Genomic DNA, 17,886 nt, shown 5'->3' with positions numbered 1-17,886 from the left:
TAAAAGATAAACTTACATCCTGTTGCTGCTGTTGCTGGGTTTGTGCTTGTTTGACTTTGGCTTGAGCGATCTTTAAGGCTCTGCAAGGCACAAATAATATTAGTTTAGAGTTAATGTTTAATGTTAATGCCACTTACTGTTGCAAATCCATAATGGTCTTCTCTTTGGCATTTTGCTCCTCTTGTGACATTTGTACCAATTGCAGCAGACGTTCCGTTTCTGTAGCTGCCTTCTTGTGCTCCTCTTTTGTGTTTTGCAGCTCCTTGACACAGCTGTAAGCAGAAAATCAAATATTACGCATACGCAGCTAGTTTATATAGTAAAACTTACGCTTCCAGCTGCCGCTGCGTATCCATTAACTTCTTATTGAGTTCACCCGCTGCTGCGGCGCCGCCGCCTTGTGTCTGCAGCGACTTCTCCAGCTGATCCATTTGCTCCTTGCGCTTGCGCAGCTGCACATCGAACTCGGCCATTTTCTTTTCCTTGTCCTCAATGTCCTTGCGCTTGGCCTCGATCTGCTTGCGCTGCTCATCAATGATCTTACGCTCGCCTTCGGTGGCCTTTGCCTGGTTGTCGATTTGCTTGCGCACTTCCTCCAGCTGCTTCTGCTGCTGCTCCAGCTGCTGTCGCTGCACATCCGTGGCAGCCGCACCCGCTGTGCCCGCCTGTTGCAGTTGCTGCATCTGCTGCTGCAGTTGCTGTATTTGTTGCTGCAGCTGTTGCACTTGCTGCTGCGAGGTTTGCAGCTGCTTTGACTGCTCCTGATTGGATAACTGCCAAGCATAATAAAAGTTAAGTAAGCAGACTCACATTTAATGCACAGTTGACTTACCTGACTCTTTTCCAGCTCCTGCACCAGCAGCTCCAGCTGCTGCTGGAAGCGATCGCGCTCCGTGCAGGCCGCTTGCAGCTCCGTCTTGACCTTCTCCAGCTCCTTGGCATCGACGCCGCTGCTGGCTGCAGCCGATTGCTGCTGCTGCTGCTGCGCCGCTTGCGCTGTCTGCTGCTGCATTTGCTGCTGCATCTTTTGCATCTGCGCATGCTGATCCTTGATGTGTTGGTCCATAAGCTAAGCAGAACGTAGGTGAATTTAATGCTAGGTTAAGCACGCACACTACTTGAACTCACCTGTATGCGCTTGTGCATCTCCTGAGCCGCCTTGTCCGCCATGTCGGCGCGATTCTTCTCCTGCTCGATGACCTTGCGCCATTGCTCGATCTCCTCGCGACTTGCGCCAGCTGCAGCGCTGGCTGCCTGCTGTTGTTGCTGTCCAGCCGCCGCCAGAGCGCGTTCGGATTCCTGCAGCTTCTGCTGCATCGCTTGAATCTCCTTCTGCATGGCTTGTATCTCGGCGGGTGCGGCGGGCGCCACGCGCTCGCCGTTGCGCAGCTTGCGGTTCTCTTCGCGTGTCTTTTGCAATTCCGTTTCGGCATTTTGCAGCTCCTTCTGGAAGTTCATGAGTATCTCCTGGCTCTTCTCCAGCTGCAGCACGAGCTGTTCGCGCTCCATGGCCAGCTGCTTGATGTCTGTCTCCAGCTTCTGCACATGCTTCTCCAGCTGTGGATTGGGTGCGCTGCTGGGGGCGGCGGCGGCGCCGCGGCTTGACTGCCGCAGCGACTCGCGCTCCGCCTCGGATTTCTCCAGACGATCGTGCAGGCGTCCCAGCTCGGCGCCCATGCGCTCGAATTCGATGCGCGTCGATTCGGTGTTCTCCTGCTGTTTGGCCAGATGCATTTGTGCCTTCTCCAGTTCCTTGGCCAAGCGACCGGCCTCCAGTTCGGTAGCATCGCGCGACTGCAGCGCCTTCTCCAGGCGATCACGCAGCCGATCGATCTCCTGGCGCTCGCCCGCTGATAGCGATACGGACGAACGCACCGGCTCGCCGGGGCTCACCGAGGACTGTTGCAGGCGCAAACGATCGACCTCCTTCAGCAGCTTCTCGTGCTTGTCGCGCGCCTTCTCGCGCTCAATGTGCGCGCGCTCCAGCTCGCTGCGCTGCTTGTCCTGATTGGCCAACAGTTTGGCCACCTCGCCCTTGGACAGCTCCAGCTGCAAGCTAGTCTCGTGCAGCTTCGTCTCCATGTTCTGTATCTCGTTCTCGATCTTCTCGTACTTGTCCTTGTACTTCTCAAACGACTCGGACTCGTATTGCGACTTGCCGCGTATGGTCTCCAGCTCCATGAGCGTCTTGTCCAGCTTTTCGCGCAGACGCTCGTTCTCCTCCTTCAGGCGGCGCGTCTCGCGTCCAAACGTGTCCGTATCCTGCAGCTTGCGCAGCTCCACTTGGTTCTTCTCATAGCGCTCGCGCATTTTCTCCAGCTCGACGGCATAGTGTGCCGCCTCCTCCTTGGCCGCCTCCACACTAGCGCTGGCCTTGGTCTGTGCCGCATGCGCACGCTCCAGCTCGTAGCTAACACGCTCCAGCTCCGACTGCAGATGCTCCTTCTCGCCCTGCGCGCGTCTAATGTCCGTTGCCAGCTTGTCGAAGCGATCTCGATTGTGCTCGAGCTCACTGCGCGCATTGTCCTCGCACTCCTTGGCGCGACTCAGCTGCAGCGCTGCGCGATCGCAGGCTTCCTGCAGGCGTGTGCTCTCGTCCTGCAGCTTGCGCAGATCCTCACGCGCCTTGCTGGCAGCCAAGCCAGAGCGCTCAGCTTCCACCTCAAGACGCGCGCGATCCGCCTCGGCGGTATCGCATCTCGACTGCAGGCGATAGATTTCGTTCTGGGCACGATCGTACTTCTCCAGCATCTTCTCGAACTCCTTGTTGGAGGTGTCCTTCTCGTCGATTAGCTTCTGACTGGCATAGAGCGCTTTGTCCAGCTTCTCCTTGAGTATTTCCACCTCGGTCACCGCATCGTCGCGCTCCATCTGCAAGTTCAAAGCAAATGGCCAGCAGGCTTAAGTAGTAAAGCGCATAAGCTAGTTGGATGGCAACTATATGCGATATATATATATATAGTGTATGCCAAGCAGTGTTAGAAGCTACAAAAAAAAATTTACAAACAGCCAATTTCACTGGTAGTAGTTGTCAGTTGCTCATGCGTTTGCGTTTAAAAACAAGTATACGAGTAGTAGTACGACAAGTCAAGTATTTTGTTGAGTATTTTGGTAGTTAAAAGTATATAGTAGCATAGTTTATAAAGCCAATTGGAAGTACCTAAAGCTTGCTGTTGTTCGATATTTCGTGTGCTTTGCTTTTAGCAATTACCTGCAGTTTTTGTTGTATGGCATGCGATTTCTCGTAACGCTCCTTGAGCACTTCCAAATCGGTTTGCATGGCCTCGCGATCGCGTGCAGCCTTCATGAGCAGCGTGTTGGAGGACTCTGAGCGCTCCTTGAGCGTTTCCAGCTCATCGGAGAATTGATCACGTTCCTTTTGTATGCGCGCTAAATGCATCTGTTGTGGTTGTTGTTGTTTTTTTTTCGTATTATATTTTGGGAGAGTAGTGTAAGTAGTTACAACACACATAGCATATAGATAGTGGAAAGATAGTTACGTATATATATATATATGTAGTATATATGTTTGTTATATATGTATATGCGGGTTAGTAGTACACTGAGCAAACACAGCTATGTTTATATGAATGAAATGTATTGAGGTTATGTACAGTTTGGGGATGGGGCTAACAGACAAGAAAGCGGCTTGAGACTGGGATTTGAGTTTGAGCTTGTGTGTGATTCGTTGGTTTCTTTTTTTTTTGTTGGTCGTACCTGCGTTTTCTCCAACTTTTCGCGTATGCGATCGGTGTCCAGCGTGAGTGTCTCACGCTCCTTCTGCATGCGCGCCGCCTGGCCCAGCGCCTTGTCCAGCTGCGACTGCAGATTGTCGTAGTCGTAGGTGAGCTTCTCTTTTTCGAGCACCAGGCGTCGGTTTTCGGTGCAGGCCTTGTCTAGTTTGTCCTGCAGATGATCGACCTCGTTCTGCGCCTTGTCCAGTGAGTTTTGCAGCTTCTCGTGCTGCAGCTGCGACTTGCCCAGCGTTGCCTGCGTGCGTTCCATTTCTTCCTTGATTTTCTCCACCTCAGCGAACGCCTGCGCAGCAAGGATGTTAGGACGTTAGGTGGGGGTGTTTAAGGTAAAAGCTATAGAGAAGTTTGGCCTACCCGATCGCGATCGGCGTGAATACGCGAGACACCGCCCTGTGCCTTCTCCAGCTCCAGGCGCAGGCTCTCCTGTTCGCCTTGGGCATTCTCCAGCTTCGCCTTGAGTCTGTACACCTCGCCCTGGCTCTTTTCCAGTTTCTCCTGCAAGGCGGCGGCCTCTTCGCGTGCACGCTCCGCATCCGACTGATCGTCGTTCAACGATTTGTTGGTAAACATATTCATTTGTTGTTGTTTTTTTTGGGGGGTAAATTGGATGAGGATACGGATATTATTTACAGGCATCATGTGAGCAAGGTCTTAAATGCTTGTTTGATTGACTGACTGACTGACTGACTGATTGTCTGTCTGACTGACAGACGTAACGAAAGGTAAACAACAAGTACTTAATAATAAATACGATAACGATTACGATACGATACGATAACGATTACAACGACTAGCGAGCGAGCGAGTTATAAATGCTGCGTGGCTGAGGCTGAGAGACACAAAAGCGAATTGACAATAGACAGTGGATGAGAGAGCAGGCAATGTAGGCTGACAATAGGTGGCGCTCGAGTGCAAATTAGTATGAGATACAAAGGTGTGTGAGTGTGTGTGAAAGAAAAGTTTAAGCTACGAGTATTAAGGCAAAGAGTTTTTAAGACAAAGTTTGTATTTATAATGTACAGCTGTGTGTGTGTAAGCGTGTGTGTGTGTATGTATGTGTGAGCTCAAGAAATTAACAGCTTAGGTAAATCAGCCAAAAGTTTTGCTTGGGGCTAAAAACAGTTGGCAAAGTCACGTTGCAAATGGCTGCGTGTTGATTCTGGCTATGTGTATGTGTGTATGCGTGTGTGTGAGTCTGTGTGTATGTGTAACTTTGTGTACCTGGCAGGTAACTATTGGCTTCTTGGAAATACATAGTACATGATTTACATTGCATAAAAGTTTCTTGTGGTCTTAGGCATCACTTGGAACTTAAAGTTTTTTAATTTTTTTTCTAGTTTTTAGTGCTTACAACAATACACACATCCTCATGCAGAAGTAAGGCTATCCAGCAAGCTATGCTCGATAGTCCATGAATGATATGGGCTGAGGCTGATAAGCGATTTTATACAAGGAGCATGAAGTTTATGTATTTTATGTTTATTATTTGTTTGTTTAAGGCAAATGTACAGTAATTAAAACACATGACACGCAATTTTGGATGACAACTAATTATGCTTTAGACTTGGGCTACATACAGTAATAAATATTTGAATTTTTGAGCATCGCATGTTTTAGTTGCTGTTTGCTTTTGTTTCTTAGTTAGTATATTTTGTTTGTGTGTGTTTGTTGTTTATAAGCATTTACTCACAAAACGTTTATCAAAGTCGCCCTATATAGAAAATGAATGTAAGCACAACGATTTAGATAGAGTTTTGGTTTTAGTATACAGGCATTTTCAAATAAAACAAATCACAAAATATATAGAAATATATATCATAAAATTTATATATAGCTGAATTTACTTTACGTTAATACTATATATACACATGACTTGCAAGTTTTCGTACAGCAAAAGTCATTTTTACAACGAGCAATAAAAGTTTACGCTGCGCTAAGTTATCACTAAAATTTCACTAGTTTATTAATTAATTGCTGAATTTCAAAAACTTGCTGCGTCATAATTTGACGCAACTATAAATTCTTTTTACTTTACTTTTGTTCAAAGTTTTTGAAATTCTTAGCAACTTTTTAAACAGCTGTCGTAATGAAAAATTTCTCAAATAGTTTTTAGCACTTAATTATTTACACACGTAGATAATAGAATTGCAGGTGCGCATGTGTGGCAATGTGTGTGTGTGGTTTGGTTATTGCTGCGGTTGTTCTTGTTGCTGCTCTTAGCAATATAAATGTGTGTGTTTGTGTGTTAGTGATAGCTTTGGAATTTAATGCACAAGTGTTTAGTTTAGTTGCAGTTGAGCAGTTAGACAAATGAAGGCTCTCATGTGTGAAAAGAGAGAAGTCGTTATCAACATAAGAATAGATACGCACACGCACACAGAGACATGAAATAGTTGCTCGCACGAATATTCGTAGTTAATATAATAGATATATATAGTAGATATAGCATATACACTGTGTATTACGCATAGACAACTAAACTAACTAAAATAATAAATCACGCGAATATACAATATATGTATGCATAGTTAGTTAATGTATATAGTAGTAGTAGTAGTAGTAGTAGTTAATATGATTAAAGTGTATATTAATGACTTTACCTGTGTCACTCGCAGCTCTGCCTGCGTGCGCCGCAGCTCAGCGGACGCCTTGTCGGCGCGCTCCTGCGCTCGATCCAGCTCCTGTGACGTGGTCATTGTGGTGCGTCCAAACGTTGTCTTTACGGCGAAACGCAAAATAATTCTATTAGTATGTAATTAAAACGCTCGAACGCAGCACTAAACAGCGTTTAAAAGTTAAGCAAGGCACAAACAAAGAAAAGTTGCAAACAATTAGCAAGTGTTGACCAGCAGGCGCTGCTGCGTATACGTAATATACGCAGTTGTTATATTTGTGGCATGCAATTAACTTAAAAGAACAAAATGTGTATTGATATGAACATGAGTTTGATTTGGAATTCCTGGCAAAGTGCATTTAACGCTTTCAACAATCGCTTTGAAAAAATATACCAAAGTTGAAGCCTGATTTGATTGCTTAATAAGCTGAACCTGCGTCTCTAACAGACTGCGCTGCGTATGAGCAATATATGAATAATGCATTCAGATATATATATATATAACTGACTAGCTGACAGCTACTTTGGTGTGTATACGTGGGCGTGGCTGTGTGGCCAACTTACCGATATTTTGCCCGTTTCGAACATTAATTTCTGTACATTCTGCAAAGTAGTAGTATAGTATACGATATATGTATGTTCATGTTCAGCAACAATTAGACCATAACAAAGAATAGACAATTGCATGGCGCATACTTAATAGAGGTGCTGATGGCTGTACTTGTTATGCATGTTGTTGTTGTTATTGTTGTGTGCTAGCTGCTTTGAATTATTATGCACATCAATTTGTAATCGTGTGCGATTAAATCAAAACCTACTAAACTAGTCATGAGTGCGTGTGCGTGCGTGTGTGTGTAGTGCTACATTTAGGACAAATGTGGTGCTTTGAGTGGCGCACGTGTTGTTGTTGTTAGTAAGCTAATGCTTTATGTACGCTAATTTATTTAAGGGATAAGCACTAATGTTAGTCCAATTAGTTTAGAGACTTGTTTTCCAACTCAAATGTATTTAAATAATAAAAAATGAAATGTAGACCTGCTGGCATTAGTTGTTACTGATGTTGACTACAAACGAAAACAAGGTGCAGAGCTAAGTTAATTTTTGTATGCAGTATAAACAAGCAAGGACATTACTAAAGTTACAAGCTAAGAGGTTTTTCTTTTGAGGTTGGCATATAGGCTTACTTTGTGTAGTGTGGTCTGTTCTTCTAGCTGCATCTAGTTGTTGTTTAATGTTTGGATTAATTTATAGATATTGTTGAGTGAGATTTAAGTTGTTGGGATGCGATAGATTTTGTTGTTGTTGTTGTTGTAGTGTACATGTAAATATATAGCACACATAGAGGCAAATATATAGTATTTGATATTGATATATATATAGTTTATAGTTTAGTTTGCCTTTATAGTTATAGCCGAGCTTAGTTATACATATATGTACACACAGACATAGGTTAAGGTCATAGGGCATAAGTATATGGGCTAGAACTAAGCTGAACTGTGAGCCGGCGAACCGGTGATAATGCACGAGTACCTGCGAACGCTCCAGATCGTGTTTCAATCGCTCATTCTCCAGCTCGAGGCGTGCTATGCGCTGCTTGGTCGACTCCCAGTCGGCGCTGCTGCGTCCCATTTCGCAGGTGGCCTTTTCTAGCTCCGCCTTGGACTTGCCCAGTTCGCTTTGTGAGGCCTCCAGCTTGATTTCCAGACGCTCGCGCTCGTTCACTGCACGCTCCAGTCGCGTCTGCAGCTTCTCCACATCGCTCTCAGCGGCACGCAGCTTCATCTTGTAGTCGGCCACCTCGCGCTCGTGCAGATCACGCTCCTCCTGCTTTTCATGCTCGGCACGATCGCGTTGCTCGCGCAGCTGCGCCATTTGCTTCTCCTTGTCGCCAATGGCTTCCTCTAAGCTGGTGAGTGCGCCCTCGGAGCTGCTATGATGCGCTTGCATTGCTGATAGACGTGCGCGTGCCATGTCCACCTGGTTGTCCTTCTCCTTCAGCAGATCCTCCAGGTTTTCAATCTATCAATGCATTTGAGTTAGATTTAGATTTACTTTTGTCTGTGCCCTTTTGGCTAACCTTGCGCTGTAGCACGCTGATTTTGCGATCCTTGATGTCCATGTGATCCTTGATCTCGGTGAGCTCGCTGGTCAGACGATTGCGCTCCTGCACCGTCTGCAGCGTGCCCTGCGTCTTCTTCTCGATCAGGCGATTCTTCTCCTCTAGGCGGGCGCGCATCTCCTCGACATCCGTCTGCAGCATATTGTAGTGCTCCTCTTTGGCACATAGCGACTCCTTGAGCACCGCTATGTGCCGCTGATAGTCCTAACGAAAGTTATTTTTACTGTGCATAAAACATTCAAATGCTAAGTGGCGCCAAATTAGCGGGAATTACCTGATGCTGCTCCTCTAGCGTTTTCATTTTGGCCGCCATCGCCAAGATCTCTTGATCCCTTCTTTGTATTTCAAGACGGAATTCGTCCAACTGTAGTTGTGGGTTTGGTTGTTGGTTATTGTAGGGAAGGTAGCATAAGATATAGATATAGATAGACCAGAATTTTAAAATTACAATTGACAAACTACAAAGCAACGCAGCTGCCTTGCCTAGTACAAAAAAATGCGCTTGAGAGTTTTTACATATTTGAGGTGTTTTTGGTGCGAATTGCGGCGCAATTGTGTAAGAGATGAGAAATGGTGGCTAACATGTCGTATGAGCGATTTTGGTTATTTGGTGGCAAGGCGAGTAGCGAGTAGAGAGTAGCGAGTAAAAGGGGTTATCATTGTGTGTGTGTGTGTGGGCGAGCAAAATGCCGCAATGTGTGTGTCAGAGTTTTGTATGTTGCCCCAACTGCAAATTACTGTTATACTTGTATAACAGTTACGTATAAGTGTATTTTGTGTGTGTGTGTGTGTGTGAGGGGTCATAATGTATAGCTTTATTCATTCGGTTTGTCGCATGTTAAATTTTTATTATTTGCTTTTCGAAAGTTTGTTTTCATTTATAATGGCTTAAGAGTTAGGTTCTTGTTTTTTGTTTTTTTATTATTATTTTCTTTTGTTGGTTGTATTAAGTATAACAGATTTCGAGCTTTCGAGTTTCGAGCACACGGTTTGCTTCAAGAAATTGAATTAAGTCTGAGATAATAGCTTAAGTATACAAATACAAATCAGTGTATAAATATATCGCTGGAATAGTAATTATGTATATATATGTATATATATATTTAATAATTGTACAATATATATTTGTTTTTTTTTTTTATTGTTATGCATGTATACATACGTAAGTAATATATATATAAATATTCAAGTTTTCATCATTGTATGGTTTTCATTTTCATCTTCTTCTTCTTTTAAATGCTTCTTTTTTCATCAACAATTTATCGTCTTGTAGATGTTAACAGATTTAAACAAAGTCAGCAAAACAATGCATGTGTATGTGTATGCATATGTGTGTGTGTGTGTGTGTGTGTGTAAGTGAATTGTCTATGCTTATAGTAGTTTATATTTATATTCTTTGCATGTCCTTTACAACGACAGCGACATTGCTGACATAAATGCTTTCAATTGGCTAGTGTTAAGCTTATTATCCTTGCTTATGACTAGAGAGAGCTTTTACAGTTTATACGGGCTATAGGGCAAAAACAAAATGCTTACCAAAATGAAATGCACTAAATTAGTTTTGCCTATGAACACAATGACAGCAGCTGTTGTTGTTGTTTTTATTGCTGCTCTTTAAAGAGGGGGGGCAGGCGTATTGTATACGCTTATTTTACTACACACACACATTGAACTAATTACGTGTGTGTGTGTAAACTACAATTTAGTATAAGTACGCTATGCTATTTAAAAAAGACAAATCAGAGTAACTCCAGTTTTGATTACTACTTAAGTACTAAAAAACTACAAATTGCATAACAAACGTTTTCGTAACTTTCTTAGAGAAAAATGCAAAAATTCTAATTCGAAAAAACGTGCGACAAAGCGTCGCGAATAAAAATCATGTTCAACATAGTTTAAAGCCGAACAATTTGCAACTACAATAAACGTAGATAGTTAAAGTTAAAGAGATAGTTAGAGATCGATCGAAAGTTTGTTAATAAAAAAAGCACCTAACATACACACAACTGTTATATAATTGTTAAATTGTTATGTATATAGTTTTGTATAAGTATATAGTATAAGTATATATAATATATATAAGTAATAAGTATGCATATAAAGAATATTACGCATACGTAATACAGAGACACATTTTGAATGCTTTTTCGTTTTTGCTTTTCGTTTCGCCAGTTTCGAGGCACAACACAACTTTTCAAAAAAGTGTTGCTTGCTATGTTACTAATGCCAATGCTGCCGCCAACACGTTCTGCCTGCATTTTTTTTTTTTGGCAATTTACATATAAATTTCATACCATCTTTACATATAATTGACCTTCATTGCTAATCACACGCTAGTAGCACGCAGTACGTACCCACGTAGCTCTTGCCTCACATGTTGCAAGAGGAATTCAAATTCAACTCACACACAACACAACTAACTGATTGTGAGTGAAAGAGAGTAACACAATTTGATGAACATGTATGTAGTTCGTTATGCTTTTGTAGTTGAAATCATCATTTTGTATGCAAATACAAATGACGACGATTAAATACGTACGCGGTTAGTAGGAGGAGTTCTAGGTAGAGAGTAGTAGGTAGTAATTTTAGCTAGTAGTTAGTATAGTATATAGTAGTATAGGTAGTTAATAGGTTGGTTTTTCGGGTATAGAGAGAGGTCCTTGCATAGGCTTTGTGGTTGGCTAAGTTGGAAGTTGTTTTTGCGCTTTCACTATGCAAAGTTAGTCGCTTAAATCTGTTCTAACAATTTGCTATTTATACTTGTCTAAGTTTTGGTTTGAGTACTTAATAGGTTTTGATTTAATATTAAATATAATAATAAATTTTAAGCTTCGTTCGTTTTTTTTTTTAACTCGCATTAACCTAAGCGAGTTTAATTTGAAATCAATTAAAGTAAATGTTTGTTACAATTACATTAGCATTATTATTTGCTCGGTTTGCTGTGTATAAATATTATTTATAATTATGCGTAAATATCATTTAGTTTCACTTGTGTTTGCTTGCATTTATTTACAGTCTTTTACTTTTGAGAGTCAAGAGCAAAGTTGTTCAAAATTTTTCAAATGAATTTTCGCATTTGCTTGTGTACTTTAATTCTTAACAATTTCGCTAAAAAGTTGCCCTGAGTGCTCTATGCAAAACAACAATTAACGCAATATGAAATAAATTGTACAAGAAGCGACAACATAATGTAAAAAATTCACTCTTAATTTTGTTCTTGTTCTCGCTACTTTAAAATGGCACATGAAACAATAGTTCTTACGCTTACGCTAGGCTAGTCCTAATGACTATACCATATATATCATATATATATAGTGTATATTGTATGTTTAATACTTGGTGTTTTTTTATTTTTCATTACGGCTGCTGCTGCACTTCCGTTCTATACGAGAACCGCACACTGCAAATGTCGTTGGCTATTCTTTTCATTTAACTAGTTACTTTGGTATGTATGATAGTTGTTGGGGTGGAAAGAAAGGGGCGTGGGGCGGGGGGGGAAAGCGTAAAATGCATTATTGATTTTGGTTTTGCGATATAAATTTTGAGTACGCAGCTCGAATTTTTCGTTTAATGGGCATGTGTTAACGAGTAACGAGAGATAGAAAGAGAGAGTTATAGTATTGAGTAGTAACGAGTTATTATCGAACGATTGAGTTATCGTTATCGTTTAGGAATCTAGGGATAGCGTGTCTACGTCAAATTTAAAACTTACTTGTCGCTTATGCTCTTGCGGCAGTTTCGGATAATCTAAGTCTAGTTTCGAGTATGGCAAGTGATGATGATGGTGTGCTTGGTGTTGCTGATGATGCTGCTGCTGATGCTGCTGGTGTTGCGAGTGCGACAACGAGTGCGGGTACGTGGACCCCAAATGATGATGATGATGCGGATGCGGATGCGAATGCGTTAGCGAATGCGAGAGCGGATGATGCGAACCATGATGATGCAGCCCCTCGTAGCCCTCCCTAGCACTGCTGCTGCTGGCGAGCGTGCCACCAAAGGGGCCGCTCGTGTTCGCCAGCGCGGCCAGCGGATGCGTTTGCATGTGATTCTGATGGCTGTGCACATGGTACTGGTACTGCGGATTCATTTGCTGCTGCACGGACGCCTGTATATGCGAATGCGGCAGCGTCTGCTGCTGTTGTCCGTATTGCTGTGCGCCCGCGAACTGCTGATGCAGATTATAGGCCAGCCCGGAGCTGGCTGTGGGGGGCAGCGAGTGCTGCTGATAGTACTGCGAGATGGCGGGATTGGAGGCATGCAGTGAGTGTGACATGAGTTGGCGCTGCTGCGCCGGCGGCAAGCCCAGGCCCAAGCTGAGACCGCCAAGTCCTAGACCTGAGCTGAGGCCCGAACTCGGACCCAGGCCATAGCCGCCGGCGCCCAGGTCGCTCTGGTATGGATTCGTGTAGCCCGTCGCACCGTACTTGCAGCTGGCCGGGTAGCTGCTGCCCAAGAGATTCGAGACGGAGTAGGCGGGACGCAGACGCGCAGCGGCCGCGGCGGCGCTTTGAGCGGCCGTCAGCTGCGCCGGCTGCGGCTGGAAGTACATATTGGGCTGTGAGCTGAAGCTGGTCGACATTTGCAGCAGGTTATCGTTCAAATATGGCGGCGACGTATCGCCCGGATGCAGCGTTGGGTAACTGGAGACCACGCGGCCGGACAGCGGTGTCGTCACCAATTGCGGCTGGCCCAGCTGCCTGGCCTGATGGCTCAGATTCAATATCTGCGAGGAGCGCGATATCGACTTGTGCGCCTCATTCAGCAAATTAACAATATTGGAGCTGCTGGTCTGATGCAGCGGCGGCGCCGGATAGCCATACACATCGTTATACATTGTGGCCGAGGGCAGTCCGGCAATGCTGTAGCGTCTGCGACGTATCGGCGACGTTTGTCCGTACAGCTGAGCAGCGGCGGCTGCGGCCGGATCGTATAGATAGCCCGTTGAGTTGGTCGGACCGTAGAGATCGCTGCCATACGCATTGCCATAGCCCAGTCCCAGTCCTAGTCCCAGTCCCAAACCGCCGTTCAGTGGTGCTCCGTAGCCTGCGGCGCCGGCGCCAGCGGGTCCGTAATATTGTCCTATGATATCTGGCAGTGGTGGGCTTCCGCTGAAGTTATTGTACATCTGAAATGGGCGATTGCAAATTGGTTGTTGTGGTTGTCTTTTCTGTAACTGTAACTGTAACTTTTGATTTGGTTTTGATTTGTGTTTTTTAGTTGTTTGTTCTTTTTAGTTTAGTTCAATTATTCAGTTTATTGTTTATCTTGATTAGTTTCTTTGTTTGTTTGTTTGGTGTGATTTGTGATTTTGTTTACGTAGTTTTTTATTTTTTTACGCGCTGCTCTTGTTTTGTTCTCTGCTAGAATAAATATGTGATTAAGTTTAAGTACTAAACAACAGTTATGTTTATATTAGACAACAAGTTGGATTCTTTTTACAATTATTTATAACCAAAGCGATTTTTTGCCCGAACACTTACGGACTATTTTGGCCCCATTTAGATGAAAGATTTTCGTTTTTTATGCTTTGTTGTTTTTCTACAAAGTTTGCAGCTTTTCGCTTGACTTAATTCAAATTTAGTTCAACACTTTTTGTTCATTACTTTGTCTTTTTAGATGTTTTGCGCTTAATTTACAATAAGGTTTTGTAATAAAAAATTAAAATTTTCATTTTCGTTTGTTCGTTTTCATTTTGCAGTTTTGGTTTTTGCAGTTGTTAGCTCTCATTATGGTTTTGCTTATTTCTTTTGTATGCTTTGGCTTGCCTTTTATGCTATTTTTGGCAAGCTGCACCTAAAAGTTCAACAAGGGGGCGTTTTTTGTAGTAGTGGGTGTGTGTGAGAGAGAGCGAGCGAGAGTCTGTGTGTGTGTGTGTGTGTGTATATGTGTGTTAGTGTGGGAGGCAGGGCTGCAACATGAAATGTGTGTCACTTCAGAGAGAGAAAGAGAGAGTTGAGCCACGCGGCTGGGTCACTGTTGTAAGGATATATATGTATGTATGTGTGTGTGTGTGTGTGTGTTTGTGTGTGTGGCTACACTCGTCTGTGTGTGCCTTATTGTTGTTTGCCGCTGCTCGTTTGCTGTGGTTCTTGTTGTTGTTGTTGTATGTTGATTTGGTTAGTTAGTTGGGATGAAAATTGCGTATACGACATGTGTGGCGAGGCATACAAATGCACTTGGATTCTGATTTCGTTTTCGTTTTGGTTTGTAGTATATTTTTGTTTTTTTTTTTAATATATTTTTGTTAAGTAGTTGTATTTTTATTTTTTTTTTGGGTATTTGCTTGTACGCAGGAAAGAAACATAAATTACTTATAACAATATATAGTTCAGATGCATTATAGAAATAACGTGCAAAAGTATATTGTAAACAATTGTTTCAGTGTACATATCGGTGTGTTATGTTTGATATTTTGTTGTATGTGGAAAACAAACAAAATATATATAAGTATATATATTAGATATGTTTATATGTATATTCATATATAGTTGAGTACAGAACATTGTGTGTATGTGTGTGTGTGTGTGTGAATGTGAGACAAAGACAGAGAGAATTAGAGACAGACAGAGAGAGAAACAGAGAGAGAGAGAGAGAGAGCGTAGTGTGTGTGTGTGAAAGAAAGAGAGAGAGAGCGACAGCAAATAGTTGTAGGTAAACAGAGTCTGTTAGATTGAATTTGAACTGCAAGATTGATTGATTGATTGTATATTGCAGCTGAGCTTCACAAATAGAACATGTGCCGTTAGAATGCCGCAACTTGTCTGTGTATGTTTGTGTGTCTGTGTCTGTGTGTGTGTGAGTGACTGCTTTCAAATTATAATTTGAAGTTCAATTTGAATTGCAATGCAATTGATCACGCCTGCGTTTTTATTTACAAAACCAAAAAGTAATATATTTGTTCATGTCTGTGTGTATGCATGTGTATGTGTGCGTGTGTTTGTGTTTGTGTGTATGTACTGTACTGCAACAGGCGGGCAGTCCTTGCTTTTACTTTGGGGTGAACATTTATGCTCAGCGCAATAGTGACAGACATTACTTGAACAACAACAGAAAAACAGAAATGAAGAAGGTAGAACACTTAAGTAGGTACGTCAAGGTAGTTTATAGTTGTAGTTGTAGTTGTAGCTGTTGTAGTTGTTGTAGTCGTGCTCGTGTGGGAGGGGCACACATTTTTTGGTAAGCAAATGAACGTAATAAAAACAACATAGTTTTAGAAATATTTATATATATAGATATATATAGAGATATATAAATGTTGATTACATATTGATAGAGCGACAGACAGTTAGAAGATAGAGTTTGGTATTTATATAGATATATTCATAGATATATGCATATATATATATGTATATATTGTATAGGTACGTTAGCATATACACGTCGTAATTGTTTTATCATTTTATCGTCAAAGAGATTTTGTCGGTTGTAAAATAATGTTATCATTTCGTTTCGATTTACGATCTCGATTCGACTTCGATTCTCAACAGTTTCATTTTTTTTCTGAGCCCGTCTGACTTTTCCTTTTTTTTGTTGTACTCTGATTTTGGGTTTTTTATTTATTTTTTATAGGTGCGAAAATATTACAAAAGCATATTGTAAATAGTTGCATATAGTTTTTAAAAATTTTTTGTTTGTTTCGATTTTGTTTGCTTTGCTTTAAACTTTTGGATACAGCATATCTTATTGTTTTTGCTTCGTTTTGTGTTTTGCTTTTAGAACAACAACAAAATATGTTTTTTTTTTATGGTTGCAAGTAATTGAAAATGATCAATTCTGGAAACAAATACAAGTATTTCGCTTTGAAGTTTGTTAACTTTCAACGTTAAAAGTGTTTTTATATTTTTTTTAGTTTGTTTTGTTTTTGTTTTCTATTGTATTTTTTGCATATAAAAAAGCCAATTATTGGAGCCATTACAATCGATAAGTTTCGTGAAAAAATCAGCATCTTTTGGCAATAAAATGACAAAAGAATTATTCTTGTATGCTAAATAAATCACAGTTTGCTAATACTTTTCTTTTTTGTTGTTAATTGTTTAAATTGCTTTAGATCATTAATTTGTTAGTTATTTATATTTTAATAATTTCTTTTGATTGTCATTGTTTATATTGCTGGTGTTTGTGTTTAAAGTAGTATATATATTACTTTTTGTTTAATTGTAAGTAACGGCAAAGTAAATAGTTCAAACAGCGTTCAGTTCAATGCTAACTAAAATAATAATAAAAGGGCAAAGTGTGTAAACCAAGCTCAAAGTAAATAGTTAAGTAATAAAAGAAACTGAGCAACATAGCGCTAAAAGTTTATACAACATTTAAGTTGGAATTAATAATTGGAAGAAGCTTTGAAAATGCAAATTGATTAAACTAAATTGTAATTTGAAAGTCGCTAAGCAACAAATTTGAATTGTAGTCTGTTTAATAGAAATATATAGAGACTATAAATGGTTCTATATAGAGCTGAAATGAACAGGACTACAATAAAAGTTTGTAAAATAAAAAGCTAAGAGTAAAAGTTGAAAAGTTGTGTAATATCAATTGTATTAGTTAAATATATACGTTTGTTTAAAGATTGTTAAAAAACATTTAATTTAAAACACACGACAAGAAACACGAACATTTAGAAGTATTATAATGGAGGATATAGTATGTGTATATAGGTATAATAAAGAGCACAAGTAGAATGCGAGATTAAAGTATAAATTTAGAAATTATGCCAACCTACACACAGCATGACACAGAGTGGAGAGGGAGAGAGAGAGAGAGAGAGGAGAGAAAGGAGCACAGATAAAACGAGAAACTGCGAGAGAGCAGGTGGAACAACTAAAGTGACTCGCACACTTCAAAGTAATGGCAAGAACTTTGCTCACATACACAGACAGAGAAAGCGAGAGAAAGAGCAAGAGAGAGAAGAAATTCAAAAAAAAATGCTCACACACGCACACACACATACAAATGTGGCCCGAAATAACAACATTTTGGTTACAAGGTTATTACGTATACGTCATGTGTGTGTGTGTCGCAATGTAAGTGTTTAACTGTATGTGTGTGATTATGTGGGCGTGTGTGTGTGTGTGAATACAATAACTGTCGTCGCTGCGCAAAAGTAAAGGCAAATGTTAGATAGAGAGGCGGGATGTCAACTCAACTGAAATGAAACACAATGAGACAAAGACAAAGAGACGCAGTAGAAGAAAACTCAAAAGCCAAAAGCAAATGAAAATGAAAATGAAATGAGCGAGTAGCGCAAGCCAAGGAATGTGGCTAGAATAAAAAATTGCCCCAACAATAAGTGTGTTAAGTGCTAAAGTACACATGTAGCACAGTGTAAATATGTTATGCGTATGTATGTGTGCGTATTTGTGTGCGTCTGTGTGTGTGTTTGCGTGGGTCTGCTGCCTAAC

The 17,886-nt window shown here is 41.4% G+C and overlaps 1 protein-coding gene across 18 annotated transcripts in view; it reads right to left on the bottom strand.

Annotated features, from left to right (window-relative positions):
• Window positions 1-17,886, bottom strand: part of LOC108596070 (ELKS/Rab6-interacting/CAST family member 1) — a 35,047-nt gene that overhangs the window by 1,226 nt on the left and 15,935 nt on the right. For 4 of the 18 annotated variants that reach the window (XM_017981464.1, XM_017981472.1, XM_017981465.1 and 1 more), the window contains 15 exons: window positions 8,763-8,852; window positions 8,447-8,692; window positions 7,900-8,388; window positions 7,554-7,586; window positions 6,934-6,972; window positions 6,356-6,472; window positions 5,446-5,466; window positions 4,110-4,292; window positions 3,718-4,038; window positions 3,212-3,400; window positions 1,129-2,871; window positions 833-1,069; window positions 331-773; window positions 138-272; window positions 17-80 (listed from right to left, as the gene is read on the bottom strand). In XM_017981464.1, the coding sequence (XP_017836953.1) occupies window positions 17-80; window positions 138-272; window positions 331-773; window positions 833-1,069; window positions 1,129-2,871; window positions 3,212-3,400; window positions 3,718-4,038; window positions 4,110-4,292; window positions 5,446-5,466; window positions 6,356-6,472; window positions 6,934-6,972; window positions 7,554-7,586; window positions 7,900-8,388; window positions 8,447-8,692; window positions 8,763-8,852 (4,350 nt within the window). Of the gene's footprint in view, window positions 1-16; window positions 81-137; window positions 273-330; window positions 774-832; window positions 1,070-1,128; window positions 2,872-3,211; window positions 3,401-3,717; window positions 4,039-4,109; window positions 4,293-5,445; window positions 5,467-6,355; window positions 6,473-6,933; window positions 6,973-7,553; window positions 7,587-7,893; window positions 8,389-8,446; window positions 8,693-8,762; window positions 8,853-12,200; window positions 13,614-17,886 lie in introns of all 18 variants that reach the window. The other 14 variants (XM_017981471.1, XM_017981476.1, XM_017981474.1 and 11 more) reach the window with 12 other exon arrangements.

Source organism: Drosophila busckii, chromosome 2R, assembly GCF_011750605.1.
Source record: "Drosophila busckii strain San Diego stock center, stock number 13000-0081.31 chromosome 2R, ASM1175060v1, whole genome shotgun sequence".
NCBI lineage: Eukaryota > Metazoa > Arthropoda > Insecta > Diptera > Drosophilidae > Drosophila > Drosophila busckii.
This window is presented reverse-complemented; position numbering and strand designations above follow the sequence as displayed.